We start from the raw sequence: 16686 nt of genomic DNA, 5'->3' as shown, positions 1-16686 counted from the left end.
GCAGCACCCTGCTGGCCAAAATGGGGTGGGGGGCACATGTGAGGCCCCCCCCTGCACCATTTTCAGCCTGGATGGCCTCCTGCAGCAACCTGCCGGCCAAAACGGGGTACGGGGGGGGCATCACGTGGTGCCCCGCTCCCTGTTTTGGCTGCCAGAAGCACCGCGGGCCGGTCCTTTGCTATTTCCAAACCGTCCCTGCGGGCCAGATTTAAGCACCGCACGGGCAGGATTCGGCTTGTGGGCCTTGAGTTTGACACCCCTGAAGTACACAATTGATACAGAGCTAGAGGTATTGTGTTGTAAAGCTGTCTGGAAATAGCTTCTGGTGTTAGGAGAAAAAAAGAGAAAATCACAATAAACTTTTAAGTATCTTATTATCTGATCTTTGCTGTCCTTGAAAAAGCTATGCCCTTAGGACCTCTAAAGGAAGCCACCAGGAAACCAGAGGTTGGGCTATGAGTTGAATAGGCTGGAATAGCATTAGCATTTAGCAATAGCCATTTAGACTTATATACCGCTTTACAGTGCTTTACAGCCCTCTAAGCGGTTTACAGAGTCAGCCTCTTGACCCCAACAATCTGGGTCCTCATTTTACCCACCTCGGAAGGATGGAAGGCTGAGTCAACCTTGAGCCTGGTGGGAATCGAACCCCTGGCAGTTGGTAGAATTAGCCTGCAATACTGCATTCTAACAACTGCACCACCACGGCTCTTTAAGAAGAATAAAGAAAGGTCAACCATTACAATATATATATATATATATTTCTTTTTTCCTTTTGGGAAGTAAACTACCCTGTATCTTAGGACACATGGATAAGCTTGGATGTGAAGTGATGCTGGCTTGCATAAGCAAGGTCAGGTACCAGGAAAAGAAATTTATATGAAATAGGACAGCGACACCTGCTGGCCACAATGAATATTAAAAGGATGAAAGTTTGAACTGCGATAAATAATTTTCTGAGAGACACAAACGCAACATGCCCCTCCTCAAAATTTGTTAAAATACGTATCTAGGTAGCCACCAATGTGGCACAAACTATTGTCCCCACCCTAAAATATAGTCCTTTAATTTTATGAAGACATTATTACTAGTACTTGTAATTACTATTACAACAGAAACAATTCAAGGCAGATTATTTTTTTTTAGTATTCTGAAACTAAAGGGTTCTCTCGTCGTACAGGTAGTCCTCGACTTCCGACCACAATGGAGCCCAAAGTTTCTGTTGCTAAGCGAGACAGTGGCTAAGCGAGCCCCATTTGACGACCTTTCTTGCCACGGTTATTAAGTGAATCGTTGCAATTGTTAAATTAGGAACACGGTTGCTAAGTGAATCTGGCTTCCCCCATTGACTTTGCTTATCAGAACGTCGTAAAAAGTGATCACATGACCCCGGGACACTGCAACTGTCATACATACATGCCAGTTGCCCAGAGTCTGAATTTTGATCACATGACCATGGGGGTGCTGCAACTGTCGTAAGTTGAAAAAAACGGCCGTAAGTCACTTTTTTTCCAGTACTGTTGTAACTTTGGACAGTCACTAAATGAACTGTTGTAAGTTGAGGACTGCCTGTACCCAATAAGCAGATTTCCCCAACCCCCCCCCCGCCCACCCCCACTTTCTCCTGGAGAAGAAATAGGAGAAGGGAGGTCAGTGAGGAGATCGTGGGACGGTGAGGCACAATGTTCTCAGTTGTCAGGTGAGGCAGGAGAGCCAGTGGCGGTTTCTCTAAGCAAAGATGGAGGCTGCGCGAGAGGGGCAGAACTGGAGGCAATGGAGGAACATGGGCTTCCTTCCTGGAGGGTTGCAAGCATCCCTGAAACATTGACCCCCCAGGCTTTAGAAAGGGAGGTCCCATGGATCTTATTTATTTATTTATTTATTACATGTATTTATATGCCGCCATTCTCCCGAAGGACTCAGGGCGGCGAACACAAATTAAGAAACAAGTACAATAAAATCATAATTTAATCCAAATAACTAATTAGTAGTAAATAATAAAAGCCCGGAATCAGTCTCAGCCTATTTGTTTGAATAGCCAAGTCTTCAAGTCCCGACGGAAGGAGCGGAGATCAGGAGCCGTCCGGAGCTCGGTAGGTAATTCATTCCAGAGGGTGGGAGCACCCACAGAGAACGCCCTACCCCTGGGCACAGCAAGGCGACATTGGCTCGCCGTCGGAACCCTGAGGAGAGCGGCCCTATGTGAGCGAACAGGACCGTGAGAGGCAGGCAGGAGAAGGTCCTGCAAATATCCTGGACCTAAGTCATGAAGGGCCTTATAGGTGAGGACTAGCACCTTGAAGCGGACCCGGAGAACCACTGGTAACCAGTGCAGCTCACGCAGGAGGGGTGTTATATGGGAGTAACAAGGGGCTCCCGTAACAACCCGTGCAGCTGCATTCTGGATCAGCTGGAGTCTCCGGGTGCATCTCAGGGGCAGGCCCATGTAGAGGGAATTGCAGTAATCCAAGCGGGAAGTAACCAGGGCATGAGTGACTGTGCGAAGGTCATCTCGGTCCAAGAAAGGGCGCAACTGACACACCAGGCGAACCTGTGTGAAGGCCCCCCTGGTCACGGCCGTTAGATGGTCTTCTAGGGATAGTTGAGCATCCAGGAGGACACCCAAGTTGCGAGCCCTATCAACGGGGGCAAGTTTTTTTGCACAAAAAAAATCCTGGCCCAGTCTTCTTCCTGCAAAGCCTCACAAACATCCCGCACCTTCCAATGACGTAGGAGAAAAGCAGGCAGAACTAGAGGGCAGAGTTAAGCGAGTCATCAGTTTAGAGTCGTTACGTCGCCACAAATGGGCCAACCCCTCTGTCTGCTTTTCTGCTCTAAACCAGAGGTCTGCAAACTTGGCAACTTTTAAGACTTCAACTCCCGGAATTCCTCAGCCAGTTCACAAGTCTTAAAGCGGCCAAGTTTGCAGACCCCCCCCCCCCGCTCTTCACTGATGGCTTTAGATGGCTAGATTAATGTCAGACACCAAGGATCAGGGCCATTCGTGAAACTGCAGTTCAGAAGATTTATCGCTCAAGCCTGTAGACAAGAATCGAATCAACTAAAGTTCAATATTAAATTGGCACCAGATAAAGGGTCAATGAAATTCAAGGGGTGTGTGTGTGTGTTGGACTTGGACCATTTGTGGCAACGTAATGACTCTAAACTGATGACCTGCTTAACTCTGCCCTCCAGCTACGGCTGCTTTTCTCCTACATCGTGAGCTGCAGAGCGCATGTCAGAAGTGCCTCCGGAGAACCCTGGAGGGTAGGGGCTACCCTCGCCTTGGAGTGATGGGAAGGAGAAGCTGTTCCAGAGGAGAAGCGTTTCAGGGGTCCTCCCATCACTCTTTTTGATAAATGGGGACCTTCAGCAGGCATTCTCTGTGACTACAGATTGAGCAGGGAGAAACTACATAGGGCAAGTGGTCTTAAAGATACTCACAATTTCTTGGTAATATAAATTTGATAAATAAATACGGTAATAGATAAAATAACTAACTAAAGTATGGAAGCTCTGTTCATACTACGTGTTAAACTGTTGCAGGATATTATTCTATGTGCATTCCAGTGTTTTATGAGACATTAAGCAATCAGAGACCACCACAAAAACTTGCCCACGCGATAGATGTTATTGAATATTTTTTAGTCTAGTCATCAATGAAATATATAAATCTTCATTACAATTTTCTACCATATGAGGCTAGCGATGTCAAGGAAACGGTCACCTCCCAATCATGGCATCTCTTCCCCGAGTGGTTTTTTTTTAAACGTATTAACTCTGATAACTTTCTGACGCCTGACAAACAGCTTCTTATATTCCTTAGCCCGGATTCTAAATTGCATTGAATATCAGGAGGATAATTTTAATTCCGGAACACTTCTTCAACCTCTTGTGGTGATCCACAGTTCTCAAGCTAAATCTCACAATAATCTGTTTTCCAGACAGAAAACTCATACATCCAAATTGTTTGCTTCAAATTCAAGTGAAGCAGTAGTGGATGGGCAAGGATTCAAACCCAGATCTAGCCCCCTCTTGGAATCATTTACACCAATGGGGTACAATAGGACTACTTTGCTTGAAAGATAATAGCAGGAAGCCCAGTCCTGAACTGTGTGTAATTTTACCACCTACAGTAGTGGCCAAAATTGTGGAAACCTTTTGGGAAAAGTGTACATTCTAAAACTAGCTAATAACACCACTTTTTTTGGGAGTAGTACCATAAAATTATGTATCAATGGAAAGATAATTTAATGAAGAATGTAATGCAATAACCTTGATGAAGGATTTGCTATTAGAATAGCAGTTACAGTATAAAGAAGAAAAGTGAAACACGTAGAAAAAACCAGATATACAAAAATTATCACCATAGAAAAAAACGAGATATACAAAAATTATCACCGTGTCAGTTAATAGTTGGGTAACCTTTAGCATGAATTACGGCCTTACAACGTCTTCCCATGGAGTGAACCAAGTCTTTTCGTTCTGCAGCTGTTATAATGAGAAACCAAGATTGAATGATGGCTTCCATTAACTGGGTTTTATTGCTGGGTCACTTCTGACTAACAAGTTTCTTTAGTCAGCTCCATAGATTTTCAATTGGGTGAAAGTCTGGGCTATTCCCAGGCCATTCCAGCAGTGGAATAGGATTATCTTGAAACTCCAAAAAAAAAAGTGGTGTTATTAGCCATCAAACCTCAAAAATACACTTTCCCCAAAAGGTTTCCACAATTTTGGCCACTACTGTACTTCCTTTCTTGCAAATTTATTTTATTTATTTATTTTTATTTTATTAAATTTCTATACCGCCCTTCTCCCGAAGGACTCAGGGCGGTGAACAGCCACAAGATAAAACACATAAATACAAAAATTTAAAACAGATTAAAAAACGAATTAAATAATCTGGCTGAATTTAAAATACCCCATAATTTAAAACAAATTAAAATCTATATTTAAAATTTTTATTTAAAAGGGGAGAAGATTCAGGCCAGGCCAGCTTGATGAAATAAAAGTCTTGAGCGCGCGACAAATTGCTTGGAAAACCTTCCACCGTCTTGATGCTCTCTAGACATTCATGACCAACTTCATAATTTCAAGCCAGAAAACCGTGTCAAGAAGTCACAGATCATCGTAGGAGAGACCGCGCAGAGTCTTACATAATATTGATATCTCAGGCAGCAACAACAAGTGGAGAAACGATACCTCACCTTCTTGGGAAGAGACCAGAGGTGGCATGTAATCAGGAATATACTCCTTCCTCTCTTCTGCGTCTTTGCTTCCGGGCTGAGGAAACTGCAGCACATTATTCTTACTCACGGGGAAGGAAGGGATCTGATGTGCAAAAGTCACAGGTTCGATATTGAGGATGTAATCTTCCAGTTCGTGCAGGTTGACCCCCATGAGCTTAAAGGCTTCACCCACATCCTCCAAAATTGGGTCTGTCCGGCCATCTGGAACACAAATAAATGTGAATGACAAAAAAAAAACAAAAAAAAAAACACAACAACTATCAAACATTTTTTAAAGTTAATGTATCCACCTGCCCTACAGAAGCGGCTTTTGAAAAAGCAGCAAATAAGTTGGCCATTCAAAACTTCATTTTGAACGGGGAATGCAAACATTTTTTTTCCTTCCGCTTCCACGAGGCTGTATTTACTTGAGGGCCTATTATCAGGATTTGATTTTCACTGCCTAGCTCGGCTACTGAAATGACAACCAAATTGCAATTTAGCGAGTGCTCACTAGAGCAGAAAAGTAGGATATAAAATAAATAGAATTTACTAGGAAGGTGACTTGAAATAGTAATATCGGCAGAATTTCTGCTCAGACCTGTTTAGAAGTCACAATCTCGGGTGCCAAGAATCCTCAAAGCAAGTAAATATACCTGAGTTCAAGCTTTTGGTAAATATATATAGTTTTTTCCGTAAGTATGTATATATGTGTGTGTGTATATAAGTATGTGTGTGTATATATATACGTATATGTATTTTTCTTCACATGGTAAGGGTGTGGCTAACTGCTGAGGACCAATCAGTCCAAAATAGATCTATATTAGTCTCCCAATAGGCAGCAAAATATATGCTTGCTGTCTGAAGAAGCCTAGGATAGTGGATGTGATTTCACTGAGCTATGGCTGCAATTTGAGAAACTTAGTTTATGTAGGAAAATACTCGGTTGAAGAAAAATACATACAAAAAAACCTACGATAAGAGAAGAAAGCAAATATATGTATATATACGTATATGTATATCTATATGTATATATGTTTGGGACGCGGTGGCTCAGTGGCTAAGACGCTGAGCTTGTCGATCGAAAGGTCAGCAGTTCAGCAGTTCGAATCCCTAGTGCCGCATAACGGGGGGAGCCCCCGTTCCTTGTCCCAGCTTCTGCCAACCTAGCAGTTCGAAAGCACGTAAAAAATGCAAGTAGAAAAATAGGGGCCACTTTTGGTGGGAAGGTAACAGTGTTCCGTGCGCCTCTGGCGTTGAGTCATGCCGGCCACATGACCAGGGAGACGTCTTCGGACAGCGCTGGCTCTTTGGCTTTGAAATGGAAATGAGCACCGCCCCCTAGAGTTGGGAACGACTAGCACATATGTGCGAGTGGAACCTTTACCTTTATATATGTATATATATGTATGTATGTATATGTGTGTGTGTATAATGGAATGCACACTCTCCATCCTGGGAATCCGGATAACATTCTATCATATATATAGCAATCGCAATAGCACTTAGACTTATATACCGCTTCACAATGCTTTACAGCAGTGGTCCCCAACCCCCGGTCCGCAGACCGGTGCCGGGCCGTGGAGTACCTGGCACCGGGCCGCGCAGCGGCCGGGGGCCATGATCGATGCAGCGGCCGGGGGCCATGATCAATGCAGCGGCCGGGGGACATGATCGCTGCAGCGGCCGGGGGACATGATCGCTGCAGCGGCCGGGGGACATGAACGCTGCAGCGCAAAGGCTCCTGGGCCGTGCGCAAAGGCTCCAGGGAAGAGAGCCCCGCGCAGGTACGCACGTGTGGCCCAAAGCTGACGTGTACCTGCGACCTTGCAGACGTCTCCCCAGTCTCCCTGCGGCTCTACAGAAAACGCCTCGCTCAGAAGACGTCTCCCCGGTGTTCCTGCGCCTCTACAGAGCGCTGCGGCGACAGATAAGGTCCTGCAGTGATCTACCATCCCGCACAGGCCTGCTAGAAAGGGTGAGTGAACCTGCCGGGGGTATATGTGAGGGGACCGCGGGATGAAGAAGGGGAGGCGGGCGGGGGGGTTCAGGAGTCGATGAGAAGGACCCCGATGTTTTTTTTTTGGGGGGGGGGTGTCCTGGTAATTGACTGAGGAGGTCCAAGTGTTTCCCAATCAGGGTGCCTCCAGCTGTTTCCAAACTACAACTTCCAGCATGCCTGGAGGGCCAGAGGCTGTCTGGGTATGCTGGAAGTTGTAGTTTTGCAACAGCTGGAGGCACCCTGGTTGGGAAACACTGATATAGATAGATGCATAGATAGGCAGAAAGAGAGGACAAGCATAGCTCCATTTTTCCCAAGCAGGGTGCCTCCAGCTGTTGCAAAACTACAACTCCCAGCATACCCAGACAGCCTCTGGCCCTCCAGGCATGCTGGAAGTTGTAGTTTGGAAAAAGCTGGAGGCACAATGGTTGGGAAACACTGACATAGATAGATGGGGGGGGGGGAATACGAACAGCACACTATAGCAGGTTTTGGTACTCTCCAAGTGTGAGCCATGGCTAGAGGCCCCAAATTATCTCTAACATTATACAGTGAAATTACATATAATTTATATTAATTCTACCAGTGTCCAAACATATAAAGTGCATAAGTGCATTAATAATTCATAACGTGTACCCAGGTGCTAGCTCTTCTCGCTTTTCACTGGTACTTTCTCATTTTTACAGTAGTTGGTGTAGGTGTATATTGTTTTTGCTCAAATTGAGATTGCCACTACAGCTCTTAAGTCCCTTTTGCCTTTTCCAACATCCTATCTGTGTGAAGCGGGGTTTTCTGCAGTGACAGCAACCAAAATAAAACAACGAAATAAACTGGACATAAGCAAGACACTTCGGGTGTCATTGTCTCCTATTACCCCCAGATGGAACCGTCTCGTTGCAGAAAAACAAGCTCAGGGTTCTCATTGATTCACTAGATTCTAGTAACTAGAGCGCTTAGTTAAAGTTTAACTGTTAAAATGTTAAAGCACTTTATATTTATGTAATTGTATTTTATTTTGTAAGGCATGTTTAAATACAATAAAATAAAAGTTGTTTAATCAAAACAATCTGATATATAAATAATCAATGTGTCGTCGCGAACAACGCGTCCCACCCCTGCGCGCGCTCAGTGGGCCACGGTAAAATTATCAAAGGCTGATTGGTCCGCGGCGATAAAAAGGTTGGGGACCACTGCTTTACAGCCCTCTCTAAGCGGTTTACAGAGTCAGTCCATTGCCCCCAACGATCTGAGTCCTCGTTTTACCGACCTTGGAAGGATGGAAGGCTGAGTCAACCTTGAGGCGGTGAGAATCGAACTGCAAACTGCTGGCAGCCGGCAGACAGCAGAGGTAGCCTGCAGTACTGCATTCCAACCACTGCGCCACGTATGACCCCAACATTTCTGTTGCTAAGCGAGACATTTGTTAAGCGAGTGCCCCCATTTACGACTTTCCTTGCCAAAATTGTTTAGTGAAATCACTGCACTTGTTAAGGTGGTAACACAATTGTTAAGTGAATCTGGATTCCTCATTGACTTTGCTGGTCAGAAGGTTGTAAAAGGGGATCAATGACCCCAGGACACTGCAACTGAGCCTGAGTGGCGCAGCAGACTTATGCTACTGTTAAAAGGTAGTATTTAGCTTCCAGCTGCCTGCAATTACTGCGAGTTCAATTCTCACCAGGCTCAAGGTTGACTCAGCCTTCCATCCTTTCTAAGGTAGGTAAAATGAGGACCCGGTTTGTGGGGGCAATAAGCTGACTTTGTATAAAATGTACAAAAGTATGAAGGCTATTGCTTGACGCCTTGTAAGCCGCCCTGAGTCTCCGGAGAAGGGCGGCATATAAATCAAAATTTTAAAAAATTTAAAAAAAAAAACCTGTCATAAATGTGAGTCAAGCAGCCGAATGTAAATCACGCAACCATGGGGATGTTACAACGCTCCTAAGTGTGAAAAATGGTTGTAAATCCATTTTCTCAGTGGCACGGTAACTTCAAATAGTCACTAAACAAATGGTTGTAAAGTGAGGACTACCTATATGTGACAAGCAATGCCTGCGGACTTAAATCCATAGATTTTTAACATGATATTGAAGTGGTTTGTCAGATGCCTTTTTCAGAAATTTTTAATCTGTTTCACTTCCAAGTTTAGTCCTATAATCCTGGACTTCTCAGATCGTTCTTCACGGAAATCAACTCCAGCCAAATCACTATTTCAGTCTGAGACCAAGTTAAGATACAATAGCTATTTCCATAACAATACTAAGCTTAGGAGTGATAAAAATAACTTAAAAAGACTAGGATTACCAATACACTAATGTAACAATACGATCTGTCTGTAAAAAAAAATCTTAATCTTCATACTCTTGATTAAAAAGGGGGCTCTATGTAATTTATCTTTACATAAAATTTTTTTAAAAAAGATCTACACAGTTTACCCATGCCCGGTGTCCTTGAGTACATGTCTACAGAAGTTAATTGTTGTCAGGTAGAATTTTGCAATGTTTTAGATTTTGGAATTGTTCCTTATCTGAGAGAAGAAAATCAACAGGGAAGCTTTCATAGGTCATAACAGTATCGAAAGAGAAAGTGTCTTGACTAAGCTGGTAATAGGGGCATTATTAGGAGCCTCGGTGGCTCAGTGGTTAGAGTACCTGGTAGCGCAGCAGACTAAAGCACTGTTATTAACATCAGCTGCCTGCAATTACTGCAAGTTCAAATCTCACCAGGCTCAAGGTCGACTCAGCCTTCCATCCTTTCTAAGGTAGGTAAAATGAGGACCCGGATTGTGGGGACAATAAGCTGACTTTGTATAAATATACAAAAGTATGAAGGCTATTGCTTAACGCACTGTAAGCCACCCTGAGTCTCCGGAGAAGGGCGGCATATAAATCAACCCCCCCCCCCAAAAAAGTACAGTACTGCAGGCCACTTCTGCCTGCAATTTGGCAGTTCGAATCTCACCAGGCTCAAAGTTGACACAGCCTTCCATCCTTCTGAAGTCAGTAAAATGAGGACCCAGTTTGTTGGGGGCAACAGGCTGACTCTGTAAACGGCTTAGAGAGGGCTGTAAAGCACTGTGAAGCGGTATATAAGTCTAAGGGCTATTGCTATTATAAAATCACACGGGTCTCGATAGGGACACGTTCTCGTAGAGATGGAGACTTTAGTCACTGAGAACGGAGGAGGGTAAAACATCAAGCCAGACTGAGAATTTCTTTTTTTTTTTTTGGGAGGGGGAGGCAGGAGAGAGGAAAGTGGTCAGCCATCTGCCCAGTTCAAACTGGTGTCAGGTGTGAACTGGAATAAGGCTGACCTCATTCTGGAATGCTTGCCTCCCCTAGGGCCCTTTCTCTAAAGGTTCCTTGGGGTCAGAGAATATTCCAAAACAGCAGGGCAGAATGGGTCACTTTCTCCAGAACTGCTTCTGACCGTGAAGGTGTTGTGGCCCCGCCCTCTGAGCCTATCCCATCGGAGGAAGAAAGCTCCGAGCATGAGGAAGAGGAGTCAGCCAGGCCTCCCACTCCAGGCCCCTCCCCTCTGGCACTGTCTCAGGTGCCGGCCGAGGGAGAGGAGATTAGCAGGGAGACAGGTGGCTCGGATGAGAGTGAAGGAGAGACATCATTCCTGGACGCACGCCTCCGAAGGCGTGATAAACGATTGCAGCAGCTCAGGAGGCGTGCTAGGGATTAGAACTGAGTCACTGGACCACACCCCAGAGGGTGTGGCCAGTGATCCTTGTGACGAACAAAACTAACCTTGGATAGTCACTAAAGCCTCGTTCGGAACTGCTGAGAGAAATATTTGTTGTTGTTGGACATTTGGAAGCTGAGTATTTATCTTTCTGTTTTTCTGTGAAAATAAAGGCACTTGGCAGACGGTGTGTCTATCGCTGCCAAGTTGGAGATAAAGAAACTGGGTGTGTTCCAAGTGCTTCCTTAACCCTCGGCTGGCTGTGTTTGTGTGTGTGTGTGGACGGGGACAGATCAGAAGGCTGAAATCGGTCTGTCAGGACTTCATGGAATCAATCCCGATAAGGAAAGCGGCACTTGAGAAAATAGGTGAATATTAGTAGCCGTGTTCTCACCTCTGCTTTTTGTTGCCCTGTTTTTTCTCTTTCTCTTTTTCTCTCTCCCTCCCTCCCTCTCTCCCTGTTTCTCTCTCTATGTACATATTCTGTGTTTCCCCGAAAATAAGACCCTGTCTTATATTTTTTTGAACCTTGAAATAAGCGCTTGGCCTTATTGCCATGCACTCAAAAGCCCAATTGGGCTTATTATCAGGGGATGTCTTATTTTGGGGGGAACAGGGTGTATGTGTGTGTGTATCTATCTTCCTTCCTTCCTTCCTTCCTTCCTTCCTTCCTTCCTTCCTTCCTTCCTTCCCTCCCTCCCTCCCTCCCTCCCTCCCTCCCTCCCATCCATCCATCCATCCATCCATCCATCCATCCATCCATCCATCTATCATATCTCCTATCTAATTTAGCTGGACTCCAAGATCACCGCAGGTGGAGACCGCAGCCAAGAAATTAAAAGACGCTTGCTCCTGGGGAGGAAAGCCATGGCAAATCTAGACAGTGTACTAAAAAGCAGAGACATCATCCTGCCAACAAAAGTGCATATAGTCAAGGCTATGGTTTTCCCAGTTGCAATGGATGGCTGTGAAATTTGGACCATAAGGAAGGCTGAGCGCCAAAGAATTGAGGCCTTTGAACTATGATGCTGGAGAAGACTCCTGCGAGTCCCTTGGACTGCAAGGAGATCCAACTGGTCAGTCCTAGGGGAGATCAACCCTGACTGCTCTTGAGAAGGCCAGATCCTGAAGATGAAACTCAAACACTTTGGCCACCGAATGAGAAGGAAGGACTCCCTGGAGAAGAGCCGAATGCTGGGAAAGATGGAGGGCAAAAGAAGAAGGGGACGACAGAGAACGAGGTGGCTGGATGGAGTCACTGAAGCAGTCGGCGTGAGCTTAAATGGACTCCAGGGGATGGTGGAGGACAGGAAAGCCTGGAGGAACGTTGCCCATGGGGTCACGATGGATCGGACACGACTTCGCAACTAACAACAACAACAATCTAATTTAGAAACTGCCCTTCTGGTTGGGTGTCTTTGGGCCAGTCACTCACTCTCAGCTCACCTCACCTGACGGGGTTGTTGTTGAGAAGAAAATAGGAGGAGGAAGGAGCATGAGGTATGTTTGCTGCCTTGAATTATTTCTAAAATTAATAAAGGCAGAATATAAATAAATAAAACAATTCCAACTGAAGCATTATAGATGTATTGAATTAGGAACAGGAGACGCCTGTCTGGATTTGTGTTGCTTAACGTCTCCCAAAGGACTGATCTTTGAAAGTTGATTTGAGATCTACAAAGACTGTAGAGTACAGACCTCTTCTTGCAGCTAAACTCTTGGAAGCCTTCATCAAACACACCAGCTCTGTGGACAGGTACATTAAGTTCACACCGGAAGATGTGAAGGAAAACCGCCTGGTTTTCCTGGACTGTGCAGTGCACATTAAGGAAGACAGAAGCCTCAACACTTTAGTTTACAGAAAACTCACACAAAGAGATCAGAATTTACATTTTGATTCTCACCACCCACTGGAACACTGCTGGCGCGCCAGGTAACCAGCTCCTCGCTCGTGGCAAATGGCTGCTGAGAGGAAAGCCCGAGTTCCCCTGAAGCGCTGACAAATTCCGCAATTAATAACGGCGGCAGGTGCCCCAGCCGGGAAAAATGCCTGTTCGCACAGCGTGGAAAACACTCCAAGATCGCAGCCCTCAACGATTTAAATCGCCAATCCAAAATACTCAAAATTTAAGCATGAAATAGTCGCTAAAAAGAAGAGACAATGGCACTCTAGTCTGATCACCAGCGACTGAGTGAAAAGACTGGACATGCGCAGATGGAGTGGGCGGGACCAAGCTGTGGAGGAAATTTTGAATGGCACTCAGTCGATCTAATGGCAGTGAAGAAAACCCAATTGGTGGAGTGTCGGAGCAGCGAGGAAGAAAAATGGGAGTTTTGAAGGTTTGCCTACCAGCAAAGAGGGAAAAGAAAAAGATCTAAGCATGTCAAGGAAGCCTTCAGAACTTGTGGCTATCCTAACTGGGCCTTCATCAAATGCAGGAAAAGACCCAGCAGGAGCTCCTCCATAACAGACAAAAGAAGAGAACTACAAACGAAGCAACGTTGTCATTCCGTACATTGCAGGAATATCTGAAAACTTCAGGAGGATTTTCAACCAACACAACATACATGCACACTTTAAACCCAAGAGTACAATAGGGCAGAAGATTGTCCTCCCTAAGGACAAAACACCCAGACACAAACTGAGCAAGAAGATATATGCAACACAACACAGTGAGAGATATGCAGATCTGTACATTGGAGAAACAAAACAACCACTTCAGCAACGCATGGCACAACATAGGAGAACAAGATTCAGCTGTCCATCTGCATTTGAAAGACAAGGTCACTCTTTGTTAACGGGGTTCTGTTACGAACTTAACAGTTGCAGTAATTCGCTTAACAACTGTGGCAAGAGAAAGATAGTAAAACAGGGCATAATTCAGTGAAATGTTTCACTTACCAACAGAAATTTTGAGCTAAATTGTGGTCTTAAATCAGGGACTACCTGTATTTGTAGCTCAGGATTGAAATTGGGGTCCTTGGTGTCTTCTAAGCTTGGCTGTTTTCTTGAAGACATTTCATTACCCAACTGGATAACATCATCGGTGCCAGTAGACTACTAGTAGCACTGATGATGTTACTTAATTTGGTTAATGCAAGAAAACAGCCAGGCTGAGAATGCACCAAGGACCCTCATGGTTCAGTGGTTCTGAGATCATGTCTGCCAGCTCCTTCAGTACCCTTGGAGGTAATCCATCTGCTCCTGGTGATTTGAACCCGTTTAGAGCAGATAGATGTTGTCTTCCCATTTTCTTGCCTGTTTTGGCTTGCATTCCTGAGCGGTTGCTTTCAGAATAGAACAAAAACTTTATTGTCACTTTAAATGTATACTAATCAGTGTACATTTATGTACAACCATCATCTGTAGAGGTGATCAACAGCATTAAATATGTGGGGGTGCAGATAACTAACAATCTGAACTGGTCTCTCCACACATCATCCTTAGTGAAGCATGTAAACCAGCGTCTGCATTTCCTGCGTCAGATGAGAAGAGCACCTCTTCCTCCTTCTGTCTTGGCCACTTTTTACAGAGGCACGATGGAGAGCGTTTTAACAAACTGCATCCCTGTTTGGTTTGGTGGCAGCAGCGCCTCAGATAGAAAGTCCCTACAGAGAGTGGTAAGGACAGCGGAGAAGATTATAGGAAGGTCGCTTCCTGTTATTCAGGATACCGCTTATAAGCGCTATGTGCTTAGACCTCAAAGCACTGTTAGAGACCCCACACACATACTTTACGGTCTGTTTCTGTTGCTCTCTTCTGGGAGGGGGTTTCCAAATATTTCTAGCAGGACTACCAGATTCTGTAACAGCTTTGTTCCCTATGCCATCTGGTAAACTCACAAAATTCGTTTTTCTCACCAGGTACATATACACATCCGGACTAGACTGTGTTGTTTCTCCGTGTCATATAATATATGTGGGTATATGCATTGTTTATTTATTTATTTGTTTGTTTGTTTGTTCTGTCATGTTTATGTAGCGTATATTGGAAGTGGTGTCCCTCTGAGAGCCGAATGCAACTTAATTTCATTTTAGCATACGCCGATTAGTGTACATTCAAAGTGACAATAAAGTTATTCTATTCGTAAGTCATACATTAAAATGAAACTTCGCTGCATTCAGCTCTCAAAAGATAAAAAATACATATAGTGTTTCCCCGAAAATAAGACGTAGTCTTATATTTTTTTGAACCCTGAAATAAGCGCTTGGCCTTATTGTCACGTGCTCAAAAGCCCAAATTGGGCTTATTATCAGGGGATGTCTTATTTTGGGAGAAACAGGGTACATACATATATATACATACATACATTTATATATGTAATATATATAATATATTACATATATTATATATATATATGTAATATATATATATATATATATACACACACACACACATACATATATATGTATATATATATATGTATGCTATCTTATAATGTATATATATATAATGTATATAATGTATAATGTATATAATGTATGTATATATAATATATAGGAATATTTTAATAGATTGGCCCAGTGTTTCTCAACCCTGGCAACTTTTAAGTTGTGTGGACTTCAACTCCCAGCATCCCCCAGCCAGCTACCTCCACTCCCTGGGCCGGGGCTGCCGGCGCTACGCCGCCTGGGGAATGCTGGGAGTTGAAGTCCAGCCCTCTTTAAAAGTTGCCACGGTTGAAAAACATTTGCGTTGGGCTGTTTTGTTTTTTTTCCCCTCCTGCTTCTGGCGGTTGGCTTGCCCTCGGTCGCCACGGCAACGCCGCCTTCCGCCTCGCGCCGTCTCCATGACAACCCCGCGAGCGCCCAGCCCCCTCCTCCTCCTCCCCCTCCTCCTGACGCCTCAGGCCCTCACTCACAGAGCTCGCAGTAGCGCCGGCAGCCCCGGCCCAAGGAGTGGAGGTATCGCTGGAGCACGTCGGTAAGGAGGTCGCAGGCGGAAAGCTGCACCGAGTCCCATCCCAGCGCCTGGCACACCTGCGCCACCGACACCCGGAGCAGCCACCGCGAGTAACTCTCCGACATCTTCGCCTCAGTGATGCTCCGGGCCCGGCAAGGCCCAGAGCGCCGCCATGGCTCGAGCGGAAGAAACAGCCCCACTCACGCCTCCGCCGTTACTGCCGTTGCAGCGGCCGCCATCTTGGAGTCGCCTGGCGGTCTCGCAGGCCACGGCAGCCGAGCGCGGAGCGCATCGATCGATCGCGCGCATGCGCCGTGGCGATCGTGGCACAGATAGCTCGGGCGTCGTTTTTTTTCCCTTTGCTTCCCTGAGGCTGGTTTTTTTTTTTTTAATAAAGGTGGCTCGAACACGGGTTCCAAGTGGGTCGTGTGAATGTGGCGCGCTGATTTTTTTTTTTTTTTTTGCGGCTCTTCTTTCTGGTGTACCCTATTTGGAGAGCCAGGCTTATCTGGGTGTCCTTCCCTTAGTTTTAATTATATCCTATTTATTTCATACCTTCTACATCTGTTTAATTTTATTATGAACCACCCAGAGTTAGCCTGGAGTTGAGTGGTACCTAAATTGAATGAATAAATAAATAAATAACTCAGGGCAGGGTAAAATCATGCTGAGATTTATATATATATATATCTTATATATGTATAGTTTCATAAGGATTTCAAACATGGAGTTTCATTTTTGCAGCACTCACTGGCTGACTTTCATATTAGAGTACGCTTCCAAGCAAGTTCAGATTAGATAGATAGATAGATAGATGGATGGGTGGATGAAAGAAGAGATAAGAGGAAAAATAGATGATAGAT

At 44.9% G+C, this 16686-nt stretch overlaps 1 protein-coding gene across 2 annotated transcripts in view; it reads right to left on the bottom strand.

Moving 5' to 3' along the window:
• Window positions 1–16148, bottom strand: part of TAF3 (TATA-box binding protein associated factor 3) — a 182463-nt gene extending 166315 nt beyond the window's left edge. For both annotated transcript variants that reach the window (XM_034436650.3, XM_034436651.3), the window contains exons 1-2: window positions 15783–16148; window positions 5208–5450 (exon numbers count right to left, since the gene is read on the bottom strand). In XM_034436650.3, coding sequence (XP_034292541.2) covers window positions 5208–5450; window positions 15783–15948 — 409 coding nt within the window. In that variant the 5' untranslated portion in view covers window positions 15949–16148. The remainder of the gene's footprint in view (window positions 1–5207; window positions 5451–15782) is intronic.
• Window positions 16149–16686: the final 538 nt, after the last annotated feature.

The sequence above is a fragment of the Pantherophis guttatus genome, chromosome 7, assembly GCF_059756535.1.
Source record: "Pantherophis guttatus breed Tessera chromosome 7, ASM5975653v1, whole genome shotgun sequence".
NCBI lineage: Eukaryota > Metazoa > Chordata > Lepidosauria > Squamata > Colubridae > Pantherophis > Pantherophis guttatus.
This window is presented reverse-complemented; position numbering and strand designations above follow the sequence as displayed.